The 17,179-nt window shown below is 35.0% G+C and overlaps 1 protein-coding gene across 3 annotated transcripts in view; it reads left to right on the top strand.

Moving 5' to 3' along the window:
- The window catches only part of DNAH5L (dynein axonemal heavy chain 5-like), a 148,852-nt gene that overhangs the window by 17,465 nt on the left and 114,208 nt on the right, over nucleotides 1-17,179 (top strand). For all 3 annotated transcript variants that reach the window (XM_040696426.2, XM_040696427.2, XM_040696425.2), the window contains exons 16-32: nucleotides 869-964; nucleotides 2,712-2,885; nucleotides 2,977-3,066; nucleotides 4,249-4,404; nucleotides 5,410-5,549; nucleotides 7,221-7,372; nucleotides 9,262-9,469; nucleotides 10,330-10,417; nucleotides 10,534-10,657; nucleotides 10,763-10,926; nucleotides 12,168-12,260; nucleotides 13,433-13,636; nucleotides 14,112-14,192; nucleotides 14,273-14,677; nucleotides 14,842-14,960; nucleotides 15,876-16,012; nucleotides 16,586-16,748. In XM_040696426.2, the coding sequence (XP_040552360.1) occupies nucleotides 869-964; nucleotides 2,712-2,885; nucleotides 2,977-3,066; nucleotides 4,249-4,404; nucleotides 5,410-5,549; nucleotides 7,221-7,372; nucleotides 9,262-9,469; nucleotides 10,330-10,417; nucleotides 10,534-10,657; nucleotides 10,763-10,926; nucleotides 12,168-12,260; nucleotides 13,433-13,636; nucleotides 14,112-14,192; nucleotides 14,273-14,677; nucleotides 14,842-14,960; nucleotides 15,876-16,012; nucleotides 16,586-16,748 (2,594 nt within the window). The remainder of the gene's footprint in view (nucleotides 1-868; nucleotides 965-2,711; nucleotides 2,886-2,976; nucleotides 3,067-4,248; nucleotides 4,405-5,409; nucleotides 5,550-7,220; nucleotides 7,373-9,261; nucleotides 9,470-10,329; nucleotides 10,418-10,533; nucleotides 10,658-10,762; nucleotides 10,927-12,167; nucleotides 12,261-13,432; nucleotides 13,637-14,111; nucleotides 14,193-14,272; nucleotides 14,678-14,841; nucleotides 14,961-15,875; nucleotides 16,013-16,585; nucleotides 16,749-17,179) is intronic.

The raw sequence follows: 17,179 nt of genomic DNA, 5'->3' as shown, positions 1-17,179 counted from the left end.
TAGTTTAATACAGTTTGAAATAATTTGGGTGTATTTTGCTTTTTATTTCATATACTTTGGTTATTTTTTGATAACCTAGATTTTGTGTGATAAGTAATGGTACAAACGACATTTCCTAAACTTGTTTGGAATGATTTTGTATGGAATAATAAAGGTGGTATCGATACCATCATAACATTTCATGACCATTTCAGAGGGAGGAATGAATTATGTCACCTCCAGTACTGAGTCACCTGGATGTGATTTTTGAAGAGCTTCAGACTCAAATTCAGATTTAAATGCATATCCTAGAATTGAGCTACTTTTTGGAAATGTAGCTTATTTGCTTTACTGGATTGACGGCCTCTCAATGGAAGTGCTAGAAATGTTGATTTGCTCTCCTGCCTTCCTGAACTATTGCTTGCAAGTGTGCTTAAATTATTTAAGTTAAAGGACCTTTGGCTTTCTTATAATAATAACCCTCCATAGTCTGTAAAGTGCTCTCGAGAGGCCACCCAATTTGCTAATCTTGATGAGTTTCACACCTGTACAGTGAGCTGAGCGCTCTAATGTGGTAGTGCTGGGAATAACTGATTAAGTGTACAATGTTCTCTCTGAGGTTATTAGCTTTCCTGTGCCTGTCCTTGCTCCTCTGCGGTCCATTGTGTTCATAAAGATGGGGTTGTAATTATAGAGCCTAATAATTCTTATTTTTTGTTTGCTTTACTTAGACTGTTCATGCCTTCATTATTGGTCTTGTCTCTGTTCTGTTGAACATACATACTAGGCAGATAAAGCGAATTCCCCAGAAACCTTATGGAAAAAAAAATTGCATAAAGTGAAAGCAACAGTACAGATTACTATTTATTTTTCTTTTGCAATTTTCTAGTTTGATAAAGATTACCTTGAATTTAAAAACCAAATTGCAACATTGTACGAGTCCATACAAGAATTTGTGGATTCCTGTTTCGAGAAGACTCTAACTGTAAGTAATTTTACAAATGCAAGCTCCTGTTCTGGTGTTCAGAAAGTCTGAGTATCCACAATTCCTGTTGTACTCCATCATTAATGGTATTGTTTTGTGCCATGCTGGGGCTGCCTGAGATAAGGTAGAAGGACATCAAGCCTACAAGAAGCTACTGTCAGAATATGTTTAAAAGTGCTGAGAGTTAACATTCACTGATGATTACTGCTAGTTGCACGTACCATCTTTCCTTACTAAGTTTACATAGCCCTATTTTTTTTTTTTTGGTTTATTTTCTTTCCTCAGCCTAGTATTCTCCATCCCTCTTCCACCCTGCTGTTGATATTGACACACTATGATAGTCCTTCTTTCTCTCACTGTGTTTTGGACTGTCATATTTTTGTGGCTCTATCTTCTTCCAGTGCCTTTGGACTGACTGACTGTTTCTTTCTTATTCTGCTCTCTTGCAGTGTTCCCTGTTCTGTGTTCTATATACTCACTTGCAGAAGTCCATAAGTAAGGTTCATTTCTGTGGTGATTTCCCTATTTTTCCTCTCAAAGATTAGGTATCTGCTTTTTTCCTTTAAAAAATAAAAAATAAATAAATAAAAAAGCAAAACCAAACTAAAGCTGTTGTAGGGGCACACAACATCATTTTCTTGAGCCCAATGAAGTTCCAAGAAGTTCCAAGCTTTGTGGTAGGATTGTTGTAGATAATTAAACAGTGCATGCAGTCTGATGGTAGAGTTCAACAGCTCTTCTGCTGCAGCCCAGTCTTCTACTGCTGGAAAAATCAGGGGTAAAGCCAAGCTACTGGTCCTTTTTTGTTGGATGTCAGTATATAAATGAAAGAGAAGTTGGAAGTGCAGAGGGAAGGCCTCAGTTCATTACCTCATCAGTTAATCCAGCCTCATCAGGCTGGAAGGCCTTTCATAGGTTGCTCATATTTATATATGCAAATATATAACACTAGTAAGAACAGGCGAGTTCGACGCAAAATTCCATTTCTTAAACTCTTAGGTATTCACTTACTGAAGAATAGTGCAGGTTCATCAGCTAGTTAGCTTTTGTCTTTTACGTGGAAACAAATTATGTGATTCCTGATAGAAACAAACAAACAAACAAAAAAAGAAAAATAATGGGAAGATATCTCTCACAAAAACTGAATTCAAATTCACTTATTCAAATTATAGGATGATCTAAAGGGAAAATGGAAAATGTTAATTTTAAACAAATGCAATTAAATTTAATTATTGTGAAAGTTAAAGATGCTATACTCAGATTTTAAACTTTATTATACAAGAGCATATTTGAGATGCTTCCTGTTGCACTTCAAAGTTATTCCTGTTTGGCTGGCAGGAGTACTGAATCAGTTTCTGCCATCTGTTACCTTAATGTCAGTACTGTTCATTGATTCAGACCATGACAGTGAAATGAGATGTAAATGAAGCAGAAGGAAAACTATAGGTGTTCTATTACAACTGTTTACAGAAAAAATGGAGTAAGGATTAGAGGGTCAGAACAAAATAAATGTTCCAACATTCTGTGGTGGTGGAAGTTTCTTTTTTAAGGCTATGGTAAGTATATTTTAGACGGCACGAAATAATGAAGTTCACTAACTTGCCTGGAAGCATTTTCTGTGCTTCTTAGAAAATTACTTACAAATTTATATAACTTATGTTCTAAATATAAATAACCAGGCTTTATGAACAATGACTATCTGAACTATGAACATTTTCTGCAGTACATGTTCCATCTTCCTTTTTAGACTGAACAGATGCTGAGACTTCTGATGAAGCTGGAGCAAATAGGAGAAAATCAAATGGATCTGAGTGAGAAGTATACCATTGTCCTTCAGCAATATGGTCAAGACTTAGACTTTGTGCAAAAACTCTACCAGGAGCAAAAAGAAAATCCACCTATTCCACGCAATATGCCACCAGTAAGAATGAAATAAATGAGAGAGAGAAAGGTCTTTTTGTCTTGGCTTTTTAAGTTAATGAAAATATAACTTCATATCTTTTGTATTTTAGGTAACAGGGAAGATTATGTGGGCACAGCAGTTGTACAGAAAAATTGACCATCCAATGAGATTCTTTAAAAAGAAAACTGCACTTCTGAAGGTTGGAAATGAGCAGAGGATGGTTTATGCTAAATTCAAATCCAAATTATTAACAGACAGAAATTATTTTTATTTTCCTAAGTTCACTTTTCTATCTATTCTATTCAAGCTTATCTAACAGTATATTATAATTATTTGCTCCAGGATCTCAATTTCTTTTTGCAACATTGTTATTCTGTGGCTCAGGACAGTTACTTCCCTTGAGATGTTAACGACTTCAGCAAATTCTTTTGTCCCTTCTGCGACTTGTGTTATTCGTAATCACAGCATTGTTGGCCATGGACCTATGCTTAGAGCCTTCTCGCTTCAATGCTTTATAATGTAGAGGACTGAGATATTAAGCTTCAAAAGCTTCACATAACCGTAGAATTTCCTGAGTTGAATGAGATCCACAAGGACTATTAAACCCAACTCCTGTCTCCCCACAGGACCACATCAAATTCAAACCGTATGTCTGAGAGCACTGTCTAAATGCTGCTTGAAATCTGAGACATTTAAAAGTCATCTAGTCGTGCTGTAGATGCAGGGACACCTACAGCTCAATCAGACTGCTTAGAGCCTGGTCCAGCATGACTTTGAGTGTCTGCAGGGATGGGACTTCCACCACCTCACTGGGCAACCTGTTCCAGTATCTCACCACCCTTACTGTAAAAAACGTCTTCCTTATACCCAGTCATCCCTAACCCTAATCCTCATTTAGTTTGAAACCCTCATTTAGTTTGAAACCATTTCCCCTTGTCCTGTCATAACAGACCCTGCTAAAGAGTCTGTCCCCTTCCTTCTTACAGCCCCCTTTAGATACTGAAAGTCCACTCTCAGGTCTCCCCAGAGCCTTCTCTTCTCCAGGCTGAACAGCCCTGGCTCTCTCAGCCCTTCCTTCTAGGGAGGTATTCTGTCCCTTGGATAATTTCTTTGGCCTTCCTCTGGATGTACTCCAACAGGTCCATGTTTCTCCTGTGCTGAGACCTCCACATCTGGCTGCAGTACTCTAGATGAGTTTTGTTCTTTGTTTGACCCTCTCTTAAACAGTGTAACATGAAACTTTGTTTTGTTTTCCTAATGGTAGTGAGGAAAACCTTACTGGAGGACATTTCTATTATGTTAGGCTCATCAAATTGATTAAATGGTGTTTGCTTTTCTAATTTCTTTATTTTTTATTTATTTTATTTTATTTTATTTGCAGACATTGGAAATGAAAAAGGTTGCTAAGAGCTACAATAAAATGGCTGCAGTTCTTTTGGAATTTGAACTTATTTATTATAGAGCCTGGTGCAGGTTTGCTGACCAGGCTAGAAATGCTCTGTATGCTTTCTTACTTGTCAGACACCCAGAAACCAAGGTAAGTAGGATTTATTTTGTATTACTGCTGCACTGTTTAGTAGTACCTATGATACTTCACTCATATCATGCAAAGATGAGCACAGCATTAAAGTAATCTTAATAAGGATAGAAAATGAGCTACTTTAATTGATGAAAATGTGTGGGTTTTTTTTTTTTCCTTTTTATGTTACGATACAGACATAATCATCTCTTTTCTTCATAAGCCCCTTGCCTCATTCAGGACATGTAAGAGGCAGTGCCCAGCAAATGCATGTCTGATATAGATTTATCTACATCTTTTTATGTATTGTTTCATGTATTTTTTTCTTTGTTAACCAAAATATCAGTTAAGCAAAGGGTTTAATTAGATTGTAGGCTTTTCTATAGTGTTCAACATCACTGTGTTACCTATATTGCAGTCACTAATTTGCTTTCAATATCGCTTGCTGAGACAGAAAATCTTACCATTCTTTAAAGTTGACTTACTCTGCTGTACTGCAGAGAAATTACAGTTAAAATGGACATTTTTTGAATTACTGAATCTATAATGGAAAGCTAGAACCTGATTTTCAACTTCATTCATCACTTTATTAGCATTTTATGCCCTGAGAAATGTACAGAGACTAAACAGAGACACAATGTTTCTCCTCAGTCTACAGATGGAAAAACTGAGATGAGAAGGCAAATCAGCTCTCACAGAGACAGGTGCAGAACTAGAATCAGACTTGGGAAAACACAGCAGCCAAGTGTTTAGGGGCCAGTGAGGAAATCGTGGCAAAATGAAATCAGTGGAAGCTATTGGATGACTAATATTCTGGAAAATCTGGAAAAATACTTGTACAGGAGCCTGTACATCTTTGTAGAAATTGCAACATGGGGATCAATTTAAAAAATCTTGGCTAGTCATCTATATCTTGTCATATCTTCCAGATGTAACAAACTGCATGTAATCACTAAACTACTAAAATACTGCTTTATTATTTTCTCTCCCTGCCCCTTTCCCCCCCACTACTACTATACGAAGGAATTGCTTGTAAACTTGGATCCAGTGGTCCTGGAAGTACTTTATGAAACAAAGTACCTGAAAAAAATGCATTTTAAAGTTCCAGATGTTGTCCTTGACTTGTGTGCAGATGAAGAACAGATTAAAAGACATCAAATGAAGTGAGTGAACACTTTCTGGATGTGATTCTCATCTGCAGATAGGAATCTTTAGCTTTGAGTCTGTTGTATGTAGTTTTGATTTGTTGTAACTTTTCACTGTGATGGAATTTAACTGAAATTTAATTCTTTTATCCTGCAATTCCACAGTAATACTGTTAATATGCAATTATTTCTCTCTCCACAAAATTCTCATAACTAGAAAGTGCCTACATGCTTTTATTTTGTTACTACAACAGCTACTCTGTAAGTGAAATTTCTAGGTACTGCTGAGGCATCTCCACACTATAACGTATGGATTGCATTCCAAAGTATCACACTTACTTTTGCAACAGAATTCTTTTGATATTAAGTTGGAATTTATCACTTGATTGAGACACAACCCAAATGTTGGTATCAGTAATATATCACCTAAGTTATTATATGCAAATATTCAAGTTTTTTTTTTTTCTCTCATGTTGAATATCTGATAACCTATGTTGTTTTTAAAAGTTTCTTTCTGTCATTGTAACAGCCAAATTCTGTGCTGTAGGAGTTCTTTTCAGTTCTTTGGGATCCTGATTATTAGTTCTTTAATTTTCTAAGTAAAGATGATAGGTCTAAAAAGAGTCCTTTCTGTAAGGAGTGTACTTTTAGTAGTTTTTATATAGAAATGGACAAAAAACGACAAAGTTTGAAGAGTTTCATAACTGAATTAAATCCTCTCTGCTCCCCTTTCTATTGTTAAAGTTTTCAGTCTCTTGAAATACCAATTTTTTCATGAATTATCCATGGAGTGTTTCAGAACAAACCTAAAATTTCTAACGTGCAAATCCAACTCTATGTGCTTCAGTCTTCTGAAAAGCAACAGTCTAATATTTGCCATCCAAGGGAAACAAAAATACACAGAAAGCATTTGCAATAAAGGAAAATCCAAATTTATTTTCTGTTGTAAAAGAGATTTCAGACCAACTCCCTGGCAAAGAAGGAATATTCAGATACTAATTTTGCCTTAAGTAACATTGGAAAAATACTCTGCATTCTGTGAATAGACTCTCTCAGTATACTGTTTGTAACAATATTTGGTGTTATGGTTTTAATCTGGCATAGAGCACAGTTCTCTTTTTTTTGCAGCAGCTCTTGTAAATAATCTGTTGTTTATCTTTGACTTCTGAGCTGCATTGAATTCTAATTCTTGTTTATGGAGCACTGTTATGGAGCTCCATTTTCATAGAAATATTGTTTCAGAATGTGGCCCCTTTGGGATTTTGTACCCCAAATACTATGAACCTAGATTTTCTTATAAGTAGTGAAGAGTGTCTTTTCATAAGGCTTTGCTTTTTTTTTTCCTTTTCTTCCCCCTCCCTCCCCCCCCCCCCCCCCCTTTTTTTTTTTTTCTGTGAGACTGGAAGAAGGGAAGAAAAATACAGTGTTTTCAATTTCCTTATTTTTGACTGTAATTCATTTTCCTTGGAAGAAAGTTGCCCTAGATAGATAGCTTCCTGGAAATAATTATTTCTCCAGTCTGATTCCAGTGTTTGAGAGGAGAAAGAGACCTAGTTAGAACTGGGAGGATCTTTAATTTTTAACATGGGATCAGGACCTTCTACTCTTATTAGCAGAAAATGTGACCAAATTTCTGTTTGTTCTGTATATCTGAAATAAGCACATTCTAAACACAACCATGTCTTACAGTCTCCAGAATCTATTGACCAATTACAAAGAACATCTGAATGGAATACCTGCTGTGCTGAAACCACTAATGAAGCCATTCATAGAACAAGTTGAGGATGCCCTTGCTCCAGGCATGACACAGCTGTCCTGGACTTCTTCAAACATCAATAAATGTATGTAGAAAGAGAAGTAGTGGTAAGCTGTTGATGATATTGTTTGATGGTAGTGTATTGATGGGAGGGTCTGTAAAGCCTCAACTCTCTAGCTGTCTTGCAAACTTGAGTAACATTACATCATATTATTAGGGCTTGTGTTGCATTGTGTTTCTGAATTACATACCTTTTCATTTACTGATTTTTAAACTGTCACATCACACTTCTTAAATTATTGCGCATTTTTACTTTTTCCCCTATCAGTATCTCTCTGATCTGTTTCCAATAAGTATCCACATAAGGAAAAAATCTAGAGCTCTTCTTATGCCTGCATTCTGTTTTTATTTCTCTGTGGAAAAAATGGTTTGTGGACTGACCTCTTTGCTTTAGGTAGGTAACTGTAGCCTGACTGATATAAGAGTGGGAGACAAGAGAACAAATATTTGGTGCTGTAATAATGTCTCTTATCTTTTCTGTAGAAAGGTCTTTTTAACTGATGGTGAACATCCTGAAATAGACATGACTAAATTCAAAGTTGAAAATAGTAAAGGAGAGATTTCTGTCCAAATTCTATTTTTTCTAAGAAAACTTTTAAAATTCTCAACCATGCATTGAGTTTTTCCAACACAACCATTAAGACAGAATGTTATCCTCATCAAGTACAGCATAAAATTAACTCTATAATAGTGTCATTGAAATGGGCATACATAAAGCTCTTAGCAAGACTTTTGTAGTTTGATTTTGTGAGAAAACAATAGCTCATGCTTGTAAATCAGTTCTCACTTGAGGCAAACTGATGTTGGGCCTTCACTTTTTTCTTCAAAATGAAAAGCAGCAAGATAAACAGGAACAGATGCAGGCATGGGTTTGTGCAACATTTGTGACTGTGCCATGTGACTGACACTAGTGCAAAGGGCTCTGGCCATTGCTTAAGGCAGAGCTGGCCACCTTTTAGCTATTTACTTGATCTTTACCTGAGCAGAAAACAAAAAAATGACAAGGTTTCCCTCTGTTTGAAAGCATGGGGACCTGTGGAAGCCTTCTAGACTAAAACTTGGAAAATGAGAAATAAATCAATTTAGAAATACCTCATTTATATGTATTAAAAAAGGGAAAGTGTCTAGGGAATCGGTTGGATTATTTGTTCATTCTAGCCAATAAAAAAGACAAGATTCAATCATTAACTTCCTAATAGCAATAAATGGTATCTTCTATTTTAAACATTCAACAGTTAGACACTACTGTAACACTGCAGCATTTTAGATATCGTATTGATTTAATTCTACATACAGTAAGACAAAGTACTGATAATTCAAATTATACTGTCTGCTAATAACCAAAATGTGCCTGATGAGTTATTTCTTTAAGTATTAAGTATAAAAGACAGCAAAAGAATTTATCCACTCTATTCAGAAACAATCATTTTTACTCAGTTTAGTAAGCGCATCTGCTAAGGGACTCACTTTGTCTCTTTCCAAATTAAATGAGGTCATACCCATGAAAGAAAAAGTCTAGTGGTTTAACTTATATGCAATCTTGAGGAATTTTAGCCATTGAATCTACAATGCTGACTTTCACTCTGTAGGTCTTTAGGAGAACCAGAATATTTTTGGTACATTTGTGTCCTCTCTTTTTTTCCCAATGATTTTTGTTAATCCTTTTCATTCCAGTATTAAAACAGAAGAAATATTTTGAAGGTTCTTGTGTTATTTATTGTAAAATGGTTTCATTTAAAGACTCCAAAGTACAGCAAGTCCATCATGCTTTGGTTTCAGGCCTTAATTCTATGTTCCATTGTTGTTAAATCCTCATTTCATTGTAATAATTTGGGGCAAGTTGGGGAGATGTAAGAGGTCCATATTTCACATTATTTATTTTCATTTTCTTTTCATTTTCTTTTCTTTGCTTAGTTATTGAGAATGTTTATAGAACCATGAGGGAGGTGGACTTTGTAGTCAAAGAAGCTGCTGATACCCTGGAGTGCAGAATTGAAAGAGTTCTGGAGGATATGGCAAACACTGCTTTGATAATTTTACCAGAAGATGAACCTATAGATGTATCTACATTCTTGGAACAGACAGAAAATCTTGCTATCTCTACTGCTCGCGAACTTTCTCAGTAGGTGTATTATTGCGTAGATTTTAAGGCTTGATTTTTGGAGTGAATATTTATGTATTAATTTTTATGCACAGAGAATGTGCTTTTATAGAATTTATTCTTACTGGCTACTAGTCTAAAGCGAAATGATAGTCTCAGATTGCAGAGCAGGAACTTCCAAGTAATTTGAATACAGCATATTAAAATTGCATTTATAGCATTTAGCATGTTGTGTTTTTCTTCCTATGGCATTCTTCTGAAGAGCAAGGAAAATGGAACTGGATAAAACTTGAAAAGTTATCTCAGTGCTAAGTGCTTGATTCTTAATGCTAGCTCAGTAATGTAAGACTTCTCATTTACCCAGAGCTACAAATCTTTTAGTTTATGCTTGTTTTCCAGGATATAGAAGAGTAATTGTTCTGTTCTTCTCCAAAAAAGATGTCTATGTACATTTTGCAAAACATTTGCAAATGTTTATATATAAATACTTTGTATTTATCTCTTTACTATTTCTGATTTCAGAGCCAGAAAATACATCAAAAAGATAACTAAAGTTTTCTTACTGAATTGTCTTTATAAGGCTGCTTTTTCTTTTTTAACTAAGGCTGGAAAAATTACTTATTTTTCTTTGATTATTTTGAAGACCAGTTGAATAAGATATAACAGAATCTGATTAATGGGTTTCCTGATGGTCTGCATATCGTAATGCCTTACTTTCTGGGTGTGACTAACAGTAGGAACAAAGAGAAAAATAGAAGGGTGTCTCCCTGCATATACGGCACTTCAGAGTGCAGTGGAGCTGAGACTGTGCATCTATAAACAAGTTAAAGATTATTCCTGTGTGTGACTTGATGTGGATGACTGTAAGGTTGTTTTTCCAGACAGAGTCAGCAAGTGGAATGCTCTGTGTATGAACTGGTAGACACTCTTAAGCAGAGGCTAAAAGCAGATGCTGGAAGAACTCCAGAGGTAAGGCCTCTACAGTGTTAAAAGTAACCTGCTATAACCTAGTCAGATATTTGATATTTCACTTACGCAGTGGATAATATGGTTATTTGTCTAAGAGTTTCCCTTTAACTCTTCAGGATTCGTATTCCTGTACACATCTTGACACAAAACAGAAAACACGCTGCCAAGAATGCATGTCTTGTTGTTGCTATTATCTCATGGGACAACTTTGTCAGAAGAATACTGATTCTTTAGTCAGATGTGAGTCTTTTGTTTTCAGATTATTTTTTCCTTAGTATTATTTGAAGATTTTTCTTTCCAGGCTTATTGTGGTAAAAAATATAACTTAAAATTGTATTTATTTAGGCACGAAGATTTCCTTAGAGTCCTTGAGACATCGATTGCGTGTTGTTGACTCGAGGTATCAGATGACCAGGTCTGTAGAGACAAAGAGGGTTCCTTTGTTCAAAACTGAATTTCAGCTGGCTATTCCTAATGTTGTCTTGCAACCAAGTCTTGAAGATATTCAGGTAACTGAATAACTGCACATCTCAATCATTTTTGTTAAAAAGATGTATTAATGCATTATTTTAAAATAAGATTTGCAAGTTTAATCTTGTATTAGCAATAAAGGGAGTGGAAGAAAAGATTAAAAGTCACCTGAGTTCATATGACATCACTGGATGCTGAGAAGAAAACCACCAATTATGTAGTAGAATCAACCATTTTTCTAAAAGCTTATCAACTCCTGTTCACAGCCCCTTAAAAATGTTTTCACAGCAAGTACAGGGAAAAAAAAACAAAAAAAAAAGAATACCCTTGATACATTGATTTGACTTCCTTGTCTCCTTAAACACTTTCAGAGTTTAAAAAGACATTATCATTTTGAAATATTCAGTAATCAGAATTCTGCAGTAGTGAAATATAAAGAGAAATATTACAAGCCTGGAGCCCTGAACTGTGGAAGAGTGTAAAGAAATATTTAAACTTATTTATACTAATTCAGCAGAATTCTTACATTTGTATTTACAGTCTGCTATGATCTCTGAAGTTCTTTGGAAAGTATTAGTTGTTTATGTGGTTAACTTGAAGATTTTTCAGCTGGAATTGTCACCATCAAAATCAGTAGTTGAATTCTTTCTCAGATTTCATTTTCATGTTGTCAGTAAGAAATCAGACCACAAAGTGTAATTTTTAAATACCATAGGTAGAAAAGTTATATAATAATTTATATTATTTTATTTATTTATTATTTATTTATTATGTATTTATACAGGCATAATATAAGAAATTACAAAATACATCATCACAAATTCAGACAAGTTTATTCAGACAATCTGATGTGAATGCGAAATATAGTATTCATATTATTTTATATTTTTTATATATATATATATATATATATATATATATAAAACTATGTTTGTAACCAATGGAAAGTGAAATAGTACTTAATTTATGATTCCTCAGTGTATCATGATTAATATTTATAGATCTCTCTTTCTCTCCTATATTCTTCTTTGAAAAACACATAAAAATAGAACGTCTGACTGACAAAGCTTTATGGGGTACTCTTTCTCCTAACAAAATCTGTTTTGCGTGATTCTACTCCATGCTTAGTAGAACAGTTCTGATAGAGGTACAACTTTTCCATTTTGGTATTGTTTGGAGAATCCATTTTTTTTCCTTCATTCCTTTTTTTTTTTTTTTTTTCCTTCTTACTTGTTCTGATCTCTCTGTGTGCTCAAAGTACATGCTTTACTTTTTTCAGAGTGCTGTAAACAAAGCAGTAAATATAGTGTTATCAATAGCCAAAGATATCCCACTCTGGAAATTTGCTTACTTACATCATAAACAGCAGAAAGTGAGTATTTTATTTTGATTATTTTAAAATTTTAATATTTTGGTTAACATGTATTGTATTAACATGTATGTATTATCAGTGTTAAAATCAGCACTAAAACCTTGGGAGGGTCTGAGATAAAGATAAACAATCAAATTTATTCATGTTCAGAAATAGACAATAATGGTAATCAGATGGCCTTAATTCTGTCTTATGGTAATGAAATACATATTTATGTGGGTCTGAAAAGTGTCTTTTAAAAAATATATTGCTCTTTTGTCAGTCTGGCAGTAAAAACAAATACAAATCAGCTCATTTGCATAAAAAGAACCATGTGAGTCTGCAAATGATAAAAAGCAACTAGGAGAGAGTGAGTTGACACAAGTTCTTTCAAGAATTGTTTGCTTATTTCTAAGTAGCCAACCTTAGATTACCTTCCATGCTTTTTTTGGCCAAGAATAGGGATCACAGAATCATAGGGTGGTTTGGGTTGGAAGGGACCTTTAAGATCATCCAGTTCCGACCCCCTGCTATAGGCAGGGGCACCTCCTTCTAGACCAGGTTGCTCAAAGCCCCATCCAGGCTGGCCTTGAATGCTTCCAGGGAGGGGGCATTCACAACCTCTCTGGGCAACCTGTTCCAGTGTCTCACCACCCTCACAGTAAAGACTTTCCTGCTGATATCTAGTCTAGATCTAGATCAGTTTAAAACCATTTCCTGTTATCCTGTCCCTACATGCCCTTACAAAAAGTCCCTCCCCAGCTTTCCAGTAGGCCCCCTTCATGTACTGGAAGGCCGCTATAAGTTTCCTCCAGACCCTTCTCTTCTTTAGGCTGAAGAGTGCCTCCCCTCTCAGCCTGATTGTAGTTCTCTACCAGAGGAAGACCTGAGCAATTGTACAGAAGGTGGAATCAGCACACCTGTACTTCCATGTGTCACATATTTGACTGAAGTAATTTGATGATGATTAACAAAGAATTTCGCATGGCAATTAATTTTTTAAAATTATCATTAGCACTAGAACTATAGCTCTGTAAAAATGAAAGCTAAGAGCAGGGAGACTCCTTGCGGATTCTTCCTTTGCACTTTTCTATCCACTAATGGAAGTACCCACTGTATGTGTCTTATTGTGCATTCAATAATGTAAAATAAAACTAATATATATATATGTATTCTTGTTTAATTTATGCCAGGCTGAACAATCTGTTGCGATAGAGCTAGGTGATGAGAACAAATTCACCAAGATGTTGGCACTGAAGCCTTTAGACAAGCAGATCATCGAGCATAAGGATGTAAACAAAGTGGTGATTCAACTAAATACAGTTATTTTGTCTCTCAAAGCTAGAGCATCGGATCTTCTGAACAGCTTTTCTGAATTTTCAAGCATCTGGAATAAGGTTAAATACATATTTAATTAAATATGTAGCTATATTGTGAAATCTTCTAAAAACTGTTGAGGGTTTCATAAGGAGACCGTGCTCTTTGGGAAGAATTACTTGTGGTTACTGTAGATTAGAAGAACGTCATTGAGCTGGATGAAGATTAATGTTTCTGTAATTGAACCCTTTATTTAGCCATTTATTGAGACCCAGATGGCACTGAAGCTTTTACCTCTGCAGAGGCTAACGGATATCCTCATCAGTGTCTGCATTTGAATTATAGATAGATTTCAAATGCTTTAACAACGAGTACTGTAAAAAGAATAAGAATCAGGAAAAGCAGATCAAGTGAAACAGTTGGAGCTTAATGCTTATACTTTGAACTCTGTTAAGAGGGATTTTTTGTGTTTGCACAGTACATCAGACAGCTGAATCCTGGATAGACTATTGCAATACCAATGCTAAGTAATAATTAAAATAAACTTTTATATAGGATCCAGAGGAAAAAGTGAAGGAATTCATAGAGACTAAACCAACAATGGCTGAATTCCAAACTCAAATTGGATACTTTTCTGTAAGTATTATGTCTTTAATAAGAAGGAGCTGCAAAAAATTGTAGTGAAATTAAAAGTTGATTACTTGTATTTTTCTTAGCAATTAGAACTGCAAATCAGAGAACTTCCAAATCACTTTGTTCTGGAATCAGTGGATATTGCGACAGAGTCATTGAAAATAGCCCTCATTCAGGAATGCCACTCAAGACAAAGAACATTTGGATTAGCTTTGAATGAAAGGTCTGCCACAGACATGGATGAAATTTATTCATTCATTGAAAATCTTAGCAAGAAATTAAGCAGGCCTATCCATGACCTTGATGATGTACGGGAAGCAATGGAAGCACTAAAGGAAATTCGAGAGAATGAAGTTAAAATTGACATGACAGTTGGACCTATTGAAGAATCTTATTCTGTGCTTCAGAGATACAATCTGCTCTTTCAGGATAGAAACCTTGAAAGAGTTGATGGACTGGCTTATGCCTGGAAGAGCCTAAACACACAGGTATCATTGGTGTATTGATCGTTTCTCAAATTACAACTGTAGCAGTTATTGTCAGACAATTTATGTTGAAATACTGGAACAAAACCATTTTCTTTCTAAAAATTCTGTGGTTGTTTTTTTTTCTTTCCCTTTTATGCCTGTTATTTCTCTTTGTCGGCATTTAGGCACTGCAGGTTGAGGATTTGCTACTGAAGGTACAACCAGGCATGAAAACAGATTTGCTGAGAGGTGTTCAGAGATTCCAGACTGATACTGCAGAATTTTGCAAAGACTATAATGAAAAGTAGGTGAACTGTAGTACAGTACAATTATGCTTAACTAGTGATTGTTCAAAATGGTGCATTTAAGGAGTTAAACACAGCACAGCATCAATGCTGATATGAGAATTGATTAAAAAGAGCCAGATTTCAGAATAATACAAGATATTCTTACAGCCACAGATCAACTTGCACAATTTCAGTGCTAGAGTTGATTCTTAATACAGATCCAAATTTGAAGTCTTTGAGGTGTTCCAAATTCAACAAAGCACTAAAGCATATATTTAAATATGTAGGTAGTGCCTTGGAAGTTAGTGGAGGTTCCAATTCCGAATGTTTCTAAGTTCACTGATTGCTCTTTACAGGAATGTTTACTTGGGCTTTTTAAATTTAAATTGTGGAGTACTTGTGCTTCTTTGGACACTTCCGTGTTGGCAGCTAGTGTGGCACAAAGAAGGAAAGGACCAAAATTTGGTGATCTGTTGTGATTATGTGTGACAATGTGTATGTTTTGACAAGGAAGTTAATGTCAGCTACTGAGTGTGGACATGCACTGCTTGGAGCCGTGCCAGCAGTGTGTTATGTACCTGCCATCTTTCCCTTTTTAAGAATAAAAATTTGTTTTACAGAAGAAAGAGAAAGAAATGGAAAACAACAAAACAAAACATTTGTAGATCTTCTTGCTGTTTATCATATGTATTGCTAAGCTGGAGCATATATATTATTATACAATATTTTTTGTTCAGGTAATATTCAGTATGTTGTATGGACATGCATTTTCTCTTCTGGTAACTATTGTAAAAATTTCTAGGAAAAAAACAACTCAAAACATTAGAAAATCTTAAATACTATCCAGTAAATTAGGCCTGTATTCTGTTGTGCTTCTTCATGAAACCTGCATGGCTTGTACTGAATTGCAAATTTTTATTTTATTTTTGCAGGGGCCCCAGTGAAGAGAATGTTCCTCCTCATGAAGCATGTGAGAGATTACAGCTCTTTCAAGCTAAATTTGATGAACTCTGGACAAAGTATATCTCTCTTTCTGGTGGGGAAGAATTATTTGGTCTTCCTATTACAGGTACTTTCTCAGAGAATATAGACACCTGGTCCATAGGCTATTTTTATATAAACATGTTTTTTGTTTGGGACCTGTGTAATGGATTCAGTGCCAAATTCATCACATAAAATACTTTTATTGCCTAACATATATCAAGTATCTGTTTTGAAAGTAATTCCTCTCCCCCAGCCCCCTTCAGTCTCTGCCTCTTAATTAAATAGTGCAAACGGAGATGGGGGATATTTTAGTTCTTGTATAAAACCACAATATGTTCTTTTACCTTTTCATCTACTTCTTCAACATTGTCTCCTTCATAAAGGTAGGTGCAGCACCTCCCTTGCAAGATTACATCATACCATTGTAAGGAATATTTATTAAAAAAACCAACAATTTAAATAATTGCTGTGCTTTGAAATCTGATGTCCTTACATAATGCAACTACAAAAGTTTGCCTTATTAGACACTAAAAGACTGCAAATCTGATTTCATACAACCATTAAGTACCCATTTTAGAAATATGTGGATTTTTATGTTCATGTATATAGTTGTATTTACTTAATGTTAACAATTTTCACCTTTTAAAATTTGAAACAGAGTATCCTGAACTGCACAAAATTAAACGTGAGCTTTCATTGCTTCAGAAACTTTACAGTCTTTATAATTCAGTTATTGCTAGTATCAGTGGATACAATGAAATGCTTTGGAGTGATTTGAATATTGAAAAAATTAACAATGAACTTCTGGATTTTCAAAACAAGTAAGTTGTTATTTGGTGACGTACATACAATTTTATTTCTCACTTTTTTTGTGTTGTCTTGTGAAAATTACCTTGGGAGGAAGAACTACTTCGATTTATTTAGAACTCTGGATTGCTTAAGTGCTCAGCACAAAGGTGTTTTTTCTACATGAAGACATATTCAATTTTGAACAGCCCTGTCTATGTCTGCAAGATGTCCTTGATCCAACTCATCTGTTCATTCAGAGGCAAAGACTCATGAACCAACAGGATTTGGCTTGTTTTCCCTCTGACAACTTCCTTTGTATTCTGATTTCTGTCCCTAGAATGCGTACAGAGTTACTAGGAAAAAAAAAAAAGATTTTTGTTACCTGCAAAAGTACAGCATATTTGTGAAGGCCATGAGCATGCATTTCCTGAGAACAGTCTCTCTTTTGCTCTTAATGGGAATT

The sequence above is a fragment of the Gallus gallus genome, chromosome 2 (assembly GCF_016699485.2).
Source record: "Gallus gallus isolate bGalGal1 chromosome 2, bGalGal1.mat.broiler.GRCg7b, whole genome shotgun sequence".
Lineage (NCBI taxonomy): Eukaryota > Metazoa > Chordata > Aves > Galliformes > Phasianidae > Gallus > Gallus gallus.
Note: the sequence above shows the minus strand (reverse complement) of the source record. Positions and strands in the feature narration are given on the sequence as shown.